The sequence below is a fragment of the Gallinula chloropus genome (assembly GCF_964237585.1).
Source record: "Gallinula chloropus genome assembly, chromosome: Z".
Lineage (NCBI taxonomy): Eukaryota > Metazoa > Chordata > Aves > Gruiformes > Rallidae > Gallinula > Gallinula chloropus.
Window position 1 is genome coordinate 52021952 of NC_140089.1, and position 9771 is coordinate 52031722.

A 9771-nucleotide genomic window follows, 5' to 3' on the forward strand; every position below is an offset into this window, starting at 1 on the left:
TGTTAAACAAGCCCTCAACTTGATTGCCTGCTGGACAGCAGGGAACTTAATGCCTGATGCAGGAGACTATTTAGAGATCTCATACTGTGCCATCGGCTGCTGAGCTAGCACATGTTGCTAAATCCAAACCGGCGGTGCAATTGCAGTAATGCCCAGAGCAGGTTACCCAGTGCTTATTCTAATAATAAAGCAGAAGGAGGGGGGCTGCTAGGGGTAGGAAATCCAAAACTGCTACTTCTGTGTTTCATAGGATAGGGCAGAAGATAAGTTAATCATCTCTCCTGCATACCTGTTTTACTCCTGGACATCAACACTAACTGTTACTCTTGTGCTGAGTCCAGTACACTGAATATATGTTTCATTTGGTCAGGGCACCTCTTCTATTAAAAACCCAGCCAGTTCTGATGACCAGGTCTGTAACAGACCCTTAGATAACCAGACCCTGCAGTGTACCTTTGTTTTTATAAGGTCCATTTCACATCACATCAAATTTAACAGGCACAGAAAAATGCTTCAATACTTTGGTGCCTCCTTTTTTTTTCTTCCCTCCCCTCCCTCCCCCCCCAGCAGAAATTACCATAATACTGTGAAAATGAAGGTTAGTTTTATTTTGTTTTCTTCTTGTTCCAAACAGCAAATAATGCAGTGACAGATGTTATGGTCACCAACCAATATCTTGTGCTGTGATTAGCTATTATTAGCACATCTCTAATCCCCAGGGATTAAATGGTCACCTAAGCATGGCTTCCAGTGTCACCTATGTCTCACATGGACACAAACTAATCTGTTTTGTTGGAAACAGATGAAGTGATAAGTGTTTTGAAGCCCTTCTATTTTACAGAAAACACTGCAGCTTGTTCTATCTTAAATCCCAGGGTGGAATCCCAGGGTGGGTGAGGGTGGGAGAACACACTTCTGCACTTCGATTCAACGTCAGGAGAAAGTCCTTTGAAAATCTAGTGGGAACCAAGCCCTCAAAAAGCAGTTTAAGAAGTTAACTTTTTATGTCACTCTTTAAATGGCCAAGCATTTTGTAGACATTAAATGGGCTTTCTATTAATTTTCCTTTCACTTTTAAATTAAGAAAACACTGCCATGAAGAAGGCACAAGTAGAAGGTGCGTGTGCCAGGAGAGCTGAAGGTAGGCAGTGCAGTGTGTGTGCAAGGCTACAGGTAAAGAGCTGTGCCTGAATTAATAAAGCTGGTTATCTTCACACTCAGAGCTGTGCAATCCTTTCAAGGACCCCACTCATCCCTGGAGCACAGTACATATGGTGCTGAAGGATTAGTTCGGCAAATGGCTGTTTGGCATCTCTCTAGAAAATTAGGCCAAGGGGTCCAGGCAGGACGAGGTAGATCCATATTGCCCAGGACATGAACTAGTCAGTACCTTGTCACAGCAGTTGGGGTGTTATGCCATCTCCCCTCACCTCTGGTCTTCTCTTCCTGGCTATACCCCGACAAAATGTGCAGAGAGAAGAAGGGGCCGCTGTGCATAACACTGGCCAGCCCCCAAGTGCTCCACCTGCCCCAAAGAAAGGCACTTACAAAATGCTGAGAGCACAGGGTGTCTTGGCATGGCCTCAACATGGCTTGGAAGGGTATGGAGGCTGTACCCAGCCCCTGCCTCAAGCAGAGGGGGCCATGCTGTGGCATCTACTCCTGGTTACCCTCAGCCTGGGATAGGGGCTCTTGCCTCTCTGTCCCAGTTACCATCAGGTCAGCTTGCCCAGGCTACCTCTGAAGCCACACAAACGGTGTGAGACAGTCCCTCTGCCAGACATGTGCATTTGAAGCACGATTGCCTCCCTCTAAAATGTAAATGGAGGATGCACAGAGGCCAAAGCAAAGCTTCCCCTGGCAGCCAACAGGAACTGTCGTTCCATCACAAGAGGCAATCCCAAACAAACTACCTGGAAATCAACACAGCTCACACCTGCCAGAAGGTGAGGTTACGCGTTTCTGCTCAGGAAACCTGAGCAACCAGATCTAAGTGGTCTCTGCAGCAAGTCCAACACATCCAGAAGGCTTTAGTCTTACTTTGAATGCCCAGACTGTTGGGTCAGTACCAGGAGGTTCAGGATTCACTGCGGTTACCTTGTAGCAACTGTAAAGCCATCTCCAGAGGGTATGTCCAAGGCTCACCAGCACCCAGAGGAACAGGTAAGTGCAAGTGCTGGCAGCTCCTAGATGAGTGCCTGAAGCTTTCAATCTCCCAGGTAACCCTGGGTAGAAAGAGTACATAGACATCCTTTGTAGTTGGGGAAATTCTTTGAGAACTTGGGGAAACTGTGAGAATGGCAGGCATAGTTTGCTGCCAAAAAATATTTTCTAGCCATTTCTGCCTTCTCAACATTTTGTGTTTTCTTGCATCCCTGTGTATGGCTTATAGGGAGAACATCTTAGGAAAGAGAACTATAGTTTTAATGTAACTGGAAATGTTGTCAAGATGAGCTGGGAAAAATGTGCATAAAGATATTTCAGTGCACAGGAGAACTGAGGACTATGAGATGAACATGTGAACATGAAGGCAAAAATTTTTGCACTTGTTTTTCCCCTTAGTAGATAATGCACAACATTATGCATTATCCTCATAAGAATCACCTTAATTTAATGATGCAGATATTGGAAGACCTCATTATGTATCTACCACACACAAGTCCTCAAATATGAACATGTGTCTATGCAGATGAGTATATATGGTCCACGAGTTTCTCTGTTAATGCTCTGGTGCTTATTCTCCTAACACGTGTTAGAAGCAGAAAGACTTCAATGGGACAAAGGTGTGGTGCAATCACATCAGCAGACTTAGTAGCTTTCTGGGCAGCTTTTTCCATTATGTAAAAGCTGTGTTTGTATTAGTATAGCAGTCAGACCCACCAGTGTGAGGATTACAGTTGGTTTTTACATAATGGATTATCCAAGATTAAGCGTTTTACTCAGGCACACGAACAAAATTAACCAATTAGTGACTTTGCAGATTCATTATTTAAAGGCAGCTGGAGGGTAATTGACACAAAACTCTCCGGTTGACTGCAGCCCAAAGACTGAAGCAAAGTAGTCTCAGGAATCTTCAGCATCTCTACCCTAACAGGTAGGTCTCTCTTCAGCAGAGGTGGGCCAGATTAGCATCTCCTGCAGCAGGGAAGTGCAGCTTGCATGGCAGCAACTGGGAACAGAGTAGCGTCTCAGGTGTGTGGAAGTCCTGGGCTGGTAGCTTAGCTTGCATTCTGCAGTCAAGTTTCAGGTAATTGTGTTTTACCTTGGCATCAGAACAGGTATTCAAGGTCAAATATTCTGCAAGAATTTATATGCAGGTGGTCTCTTCCCAAAGTGTGAGAAACAAATGTGCGGGGATACAGATGAGCTGGGGTACCTGAGGAGACAAATACATCCATGGGCACTTTGTGGTTGTGCTGCAATGGCAGATCAAGCCCCTGGAAATTTAATGTTATCTGCCATGTTTTCAGAAGCAGTGGTCTGAGGGCTGACAAAACGGGGGTGTGTTTCGCTGCTAGAGTAGCCAGCTAGGAAGAGCCTGTTTTGGTGATGAGAACTGGTCACAAACAACAAGGCTTTGCTGGTTTGAAAGCAAAGTGGACCTCACCATCAAATAATTACAAACAGCACCCTCACAACCTGCAGTGCTTTACCCAGAGCTCATCAGAACGTTCTTCTGCTTGTGAAAAAGAATTTTAAACGCCCAAATTTTTATCAATTCTTACCAATCTTATCCAGATTCTGGCTTGATTTTAAAAAGATAATGAACTGCAGCACAATTAATAACAAGCAAATCCTCCTGCAAGGTAATTGCCATTGATGCTCAGTTTTAGCTGGATTTAGGCACCACAGTGAACCCAGCGGTTTCTCAGAGGAGGAGATAGTCGTCTACTCAGCACAGAAAGAAACAGATTTAAAATGTGTCTGTAGGTACAGCAGTAGCTACCCATATCTACTCCATGAAATAAAATTCCACATTTGCTTTTGTCTTGCAGAATGAAATACACACAGTACGTTTTCCTGGCCTCGATCTTCTCCACTGTTGAATATAGCCTAGCTCAGACCTGTGCAGTGGAGTCCTTCTCTGTGAAAGACAATTTTGATCCGAAAAGGGTAATGATGGTTACTTCAACAGTCTATGTGAAGAAGTTTCATATATAAACTGTTTTTCCAGCTTATAGGTTGTGTTAGTACAACGGTGTTCCTCACCAAGAAGCTAACTGCTTTTGAATGCTGTCTCTCTGACACTGCTCCTGTAGTTTGCTTTTCTCACTGCTGTTTAGCCTTCTGAGCATTATGGTAAAACCAGCTGTGAAAGTCAGTGATGTTATTCTGTTAGATGTGATTTTGTTCTGTTAGATGTCATCTTCTATTGGCTCAAATCTTCATACAGCTCTTAGCTTTGAGTGATCACATGAATGAAACAATTTAGATGCCTGTCAGAGAGAAAGCTCAAATAAAAGGCCCCTGTGAGCGTCAGCCATCCTGTCACAGCAAGCTGAAAAACTATCTTCTTGGGTGTGCTGACCGCAGACTGTCTCTTGATTAATCACAGTATTTAATCTGCCTGCCTCTAAGAAGGAAATCAGGGCTAACCTGGTGGTGTAAAGGTCTGGACGGGCATGCCAATACCTATTTTGATGCTCTCCTAACAAATGTCCCTTCCACACGCAACTGGGGTGGGGCCAGCAATTCCTCTACACAAGACTGGCTTTGCTGGAAGCAAACCTGTGTGTGGGGAGAGCTTTGGGAACATCCTGGTTTCCAAAAGTCAAACTTCTCAGGCTTCTGTATTTGGGAATGATGGAGGTTTTGTTTCAGGCGTAAGCATGTAACTTGCCAAATACACTTCATTAGCTTCACTGAAGAATGAAATTTAATGCAGTTAAGGTCTGCCTTTTCCAGTATTTCTACTGATAATGTTAACTCTTGATGGTCTTCTTGTCAGTCACCTGTTTAGATCTTGTTGTCATTTCACTGAAAACTGCTCACACGTTTTCAGGGACTCATTTTTTTCCTAGAAATGTTCTTTCTCTTAATTTCATTTAATTTTCCATTACTGATAGTCTTCTGAGGGTTGTTGCTTTCTGCTTCACTGGGTAGACCCTTTTGACCATCAGAGATCAGCTGCCCCCAGCAGCCACAGCTTCAGAAGGTCCTTGTGGCTGAATTTGCTACTGCTGATGGGATCTTCCACAGAGAAGCAGAAGCCTGAACAGGAGCAGGGAAGAACCAGCCTGGCTCGCAGAAGGCATCTGAGGATGAGAGGAGCTTTCAGTGTGGGGTCACTGTGACAGGAATGTCTCAGGTGACAACTAGACACACACACAGAGAAATACCTGTGTGCTACATACACACCCACCCAAACTCAGACTTTCTCCACAGTGCAGGCAATGGGTCGTTAGAAGGGCACTATGATTACAAAAATGCTTTTGTGCTAAAGTTGCCATGGTGGTTAATCCAGATGTTAACAGTTATTCATGTTAGTATGCAGGGAAATGGTATGCCCTGGCCAAGAAGGATCCAGAAGGCCTTTTCCTTCAGGACAACATCTCTGCTGAATACACCGTGGAGGAAGATGGCACAATGACAGCATCTTCCAAAGGCCGAGTGAAGCTTTTTGGGTGAGCTCTCTTGACTTTCAGCTCTAGCTGCTGCCATGAGGTACTAGAGGAGTGGGACATTGATGGTGATCTGTCCTGAGCACACAACTCGACTGGGCTTTCTTCATCAAAGGGGGGAGCCCAAGGTAATACATCAGAAGCCAGAGGTTAGATGCTTTTGAGTCCTGGGTTATTTCTCAGCCTGGCTCTGGTCTGCCTCCATCACAAAAGTACCGCATCAAGTCAGTTACGAAGCCAAGTCTTGAGTGATGGAGTGCTCAGGTAAATGAATTGCAACCAAGAGAGGGGTGCTAGCAAAGCCTGTGGGACTGCGAGGGTAGGACAGGTCTCATTTCGCTGAGAGGTTCAGGGGAAGGAGAGGAGTGTAAGCAAACATAACTTCCACAGCTCTACAATGCTGGATGAATATATGAGGGAGAACACATGGTTAACTCTTGGATGCCAGATGGAAGGAAGCTTGAGAGTTTTACCTGTTAGTCATGGTTACTATAAGGAATTACAGCATGTAAAGTGATTGAATAGCTTTCTGGGTGTAGAAAAGAAAATCTGGGGCTTCCAGTAGGCTAGTGCTAGTTCTGTTGTGTGTTAACTACCAAAACCTGTCTAAATGTGTGAATAATTGAGTAGAGCAGGTGGCTATAAACCTTGTAAGTCTTAACAGCAGAGCACACCTGGATGTTTTGGGATGCGGCCAGTGAAGATTTGCAGGCATGACACACAGTGCAGGTGGGAAGATTCCTGAATGGACTCTTCAGAAATTGAGTGGGGTCTGAAGGCTGCCAGGAATTCATTCCCACAATGGCAGGGTAAAGGGGAAGCACAGGCCGTACAAGGAAGGGAATGGAAACCCTTCCACTGTTTCACAAATCCAGGTAACACTTGACAAACCAAGATGCCAACAACAAGCATAGGTTCTTCAGGCAGCTACAGCCTGTGTGAAGGCCTTTAACTAGCTTGGACTGCAGGATGGCTGCAATTACTTATGTACTTGTGACTGACACCTCTGTGCCAACAGAGCTAGGAAAGGTCAAGGGAGAGGAGAGCCAATTTCCTACCTCCTTGGAGCAAATGAACCCAACAGCAGGTCAGCTCACTCAGCAAACTGTCAGCAGGGATCCAAGAAACGATGTCCATCTTTTTTTTTGCTTGTTGGCTGTCTGCTTGTACAGCAACGGGTGGCAAAAGCCTGCTGAGGTGAAGGAGCAGGGGCACTGCCCAGCCAGAGTGTTGTTGCACAGCACGGGGGTGGGGGGAACCAGGCAGCCGCGATGCGCTGTCAGTGATGGGGCGCGTGTGCGTCACTGATTGATGTGACTTAATGACAGGGACTTCATATTACAAAAGGCTGTGCTCATGCCTGAGGCAGCTGTGCTGAACTGTAGCCTGCTTCCTGCCAAAGTCCTGAGGGAAGGGCAACCATGTGGAGCTCACACGCTGCAAAGTTTTACCTTCAGTCTCATGGATCTCCTTACAGGTTCTGGGTGATCTGTGCTGACATGGCTGCTCAGTACACAGTACCTGACCCAACCACTCCGGCAAAAATGTACATGACCTACCAGGGCCTGGCCAGCTACCTCTCCAGTGGTGGTGAGTGAACTTCCCCAGCCCCCTCCAGTGCTGGTCAATAGCCCACAGCTACCCAGATTTGTGTGTTTCAGTCTATGAGCAGGAAAAACCCTTCAGCTCAGACTTTCCAGCAGTGACAAAGCATTATTTTTAGGAGGACATTTTATTCAAAAAGTGCTTTTTATCTCCACAGCAGGGACAGCATCCAGAGGCTGCACAGAGACCCTCACCTATACACCACATACATCAACAGGGAGAATGCAGTTTAGCAAAGCTAAGCCTTTGCTCGCCCCTGTACTCAGCATTGTTGAAGCCACACCTTGAGTACTGTGTCCAGTTCTGGGCTCCTCACCATAAGAAGGACATTGAGGTCCTGGAGCGTGTCCAGGGAAGGGCAACCAGGCTGGGGAAGGGGCTGGAGGGCAAATCTGATGAGGAGCGGCTGAGGGAGCTGGGGATGTTGAACCTGGAGCAGAGGAGGCTGAGGGGAGACCTTATCACCACCTACAACTACCTGAAGGGAGGTTGTAGAGAGGTCGGTGATGGTCTCTTCAGCCAGATGACAGGAGATAGGACAAGGGGAAATGGCACAAAGCGGCACCAGGGCAGGGTCAGATTAGATGTTGGGAAAAAAAATTTCACTGAAGGAGTTGTCAGGGCCTGGAACAGGCTGCCCAGGGATGTGGTTGAGTCACCAGCCATGGATGCATTAAAAAAGGGTAGATGAGGTACTTAGGGATATGGTTTAGCATAGGATGGGAATGGTTGGACTTGATCTTAAAGGTCTTTTCCAACCTTGTAATTCTGTGATAGAGGCAGTGGGTCACACACAGATTTTCTACAGCCAAGTGGAGTGCTGAACCTAGGGAAGCAATACTTCCCAGGCTCCACAGTGCCCACTGTAAAGTACTCCTCATAACTGAAGGGAGGTGTTGTGTGGACACTTATCTGCTCCCCAGCAGCAAGGCCCAGTTCTCCTCAGCAGACTCAAGCTGTTAACTGAAACCCCCTTATTACAGAAACTGCTCGTGCTTAAGGTCAGTTATGCACCTTACACACCCAAGACATGCTGTGCCCAAGGCTCCCACCTCTGTGAAAATCCATCTTTGGAAGCTGGACAGGACTTGGCCTGGTAATGTGTTAAGAAATAGGTACACTCACTTGATACTGGCAAGTAAGCCACAGCCACATACACTTAGTTGAGCAAGGCTAGAAAACAGGAAGCATGTTTTGCTGAGGCTTCTTGTATAGGAACGTAATCTGTGTGGCCAAAATTTACTTGGTATGCCAACCCCCTTCACAACTGAGAGAAACACAGAGCTGTTTGTTTTGTCATTGACAACCCCAAGAATTCCAGTCCTCCTCATACTTCTAGCCTGAGAAACCAAAGGTGAAAATGTGCTGACCATCCTGGGAAGAAGCAACATGGTCTCAAGATGCACACTGCAGTCCTTCACTTCATGGTGTGGAGATAAGCTGGGTGTGGGAGATGACGTACCCTTTGGGAAGCTATCCCTGCCATATGCGGGAGCGAGGTGTCTCCCTGAGGGATGACTCGATGCACCCTCTGCTAAATCTTCCCCACCATGGCAAACCTCTACATTCTGATGTTTCAGGGGACAACTACTGGGTGATTGACACCGACTATGATAACTATGCCATTACCTATGCCTGCCGCAGCCTGAAGGAGGATGGCTCCTGTGACGACGGCTACTCCCTGATCTTCTCACGCAACCCCCGCGGCCTGCCCCCAGCCATCCAGCGCATCGTGCGCCAGAAGCAGGAGGAAATCTGCATGTCTGGCCAGTTCCAGCCCGTGCTGCAGTCAGGTATGGTCAACTAACTAGCAAACTAATTAGCAAATTAGCTGTGCTGGCAGCTTGTATAGCAGGTGATTGCATCTTCTGTAAATATGAGAGAACTGTAGCAAACTCAGGTGTATTCTTTCAGCAACTAATTTTTTGTTTGTTTGTTTAATATCTAATATGAAAATATCTGCAAAGGAAAGTCTTCACAAGGGAGAGAACCTGTTACACTGTTACTTCGCAGCCTTCAGCTTGCCCTTATAGGAATCCTCTGTGCTGAAATGGACACACTACTAAAGGAAGATCAGCTTTGCTAATCTAATAACGACAACAGGCAGGGATGGGTGTAACAACCTGGTGTTTCTGGACTTGGAAATACTTGTCTTGTCCATGTGGTAACAGCGTCTTGACATAGGTCTGTGTAACTGTCCTCCAGGAAAGGAGGAGAACTTGCCTTCAGGATGGAGCATCCTCACTCTTCTTGGCTCCCCCGTGCTTTGTGTCACAGGCAGCCTGAGTACCAGAGATGAGGAGCTCTGAGCAGTGTTCCAGCTGTGCCTGCTGGCAGCAGGAGTCAGCAGTTGTGCAGCAAATACATAACACAGCACTTGGAGACAACTTTTTTTCTAGAAGCATAGGAGCTGGTCTTTTAGCTCATGTGTTCTCCAGGACACAGACTGAAACTCCTCTTTGTTGCCAGCGGAGAGCCCACACCCTTCACACGCACGCAGCCGTGCTTGGAGACCGGCTTTTTACTGAGCTGGGCCTCAGGACCT

At 46.5% G+C, this 9771-nt stretch overlaps 1 protein-coding gene across 1 annotated transcript; it reads left to right on the forward strand.

Annotated features, from left to right (window-relative positions):
- Positions 1-3996: 3996 nt before the first annotated feature.
- On the forward strand, positions 3997-9535 carry LOC311203662 (purpurin; the record flags this gene model as incomplete). Its single annotated transcript, XM_084278417.1, has 5 exons — positions 3997-4113; positions 5488-5624; positions 7099-7211; positions 8807-9019; positions 9432-9535. The coding sequence occupies 5 exons, from the start codon at positions 3997-3999 to the stop codon at positions 9533-9535; spliced, it is 684 nt and encodes a 227-aa protein (XP_084134543.1).
- Positions 9536-9771: the final 236 nt, after the last annotated feature.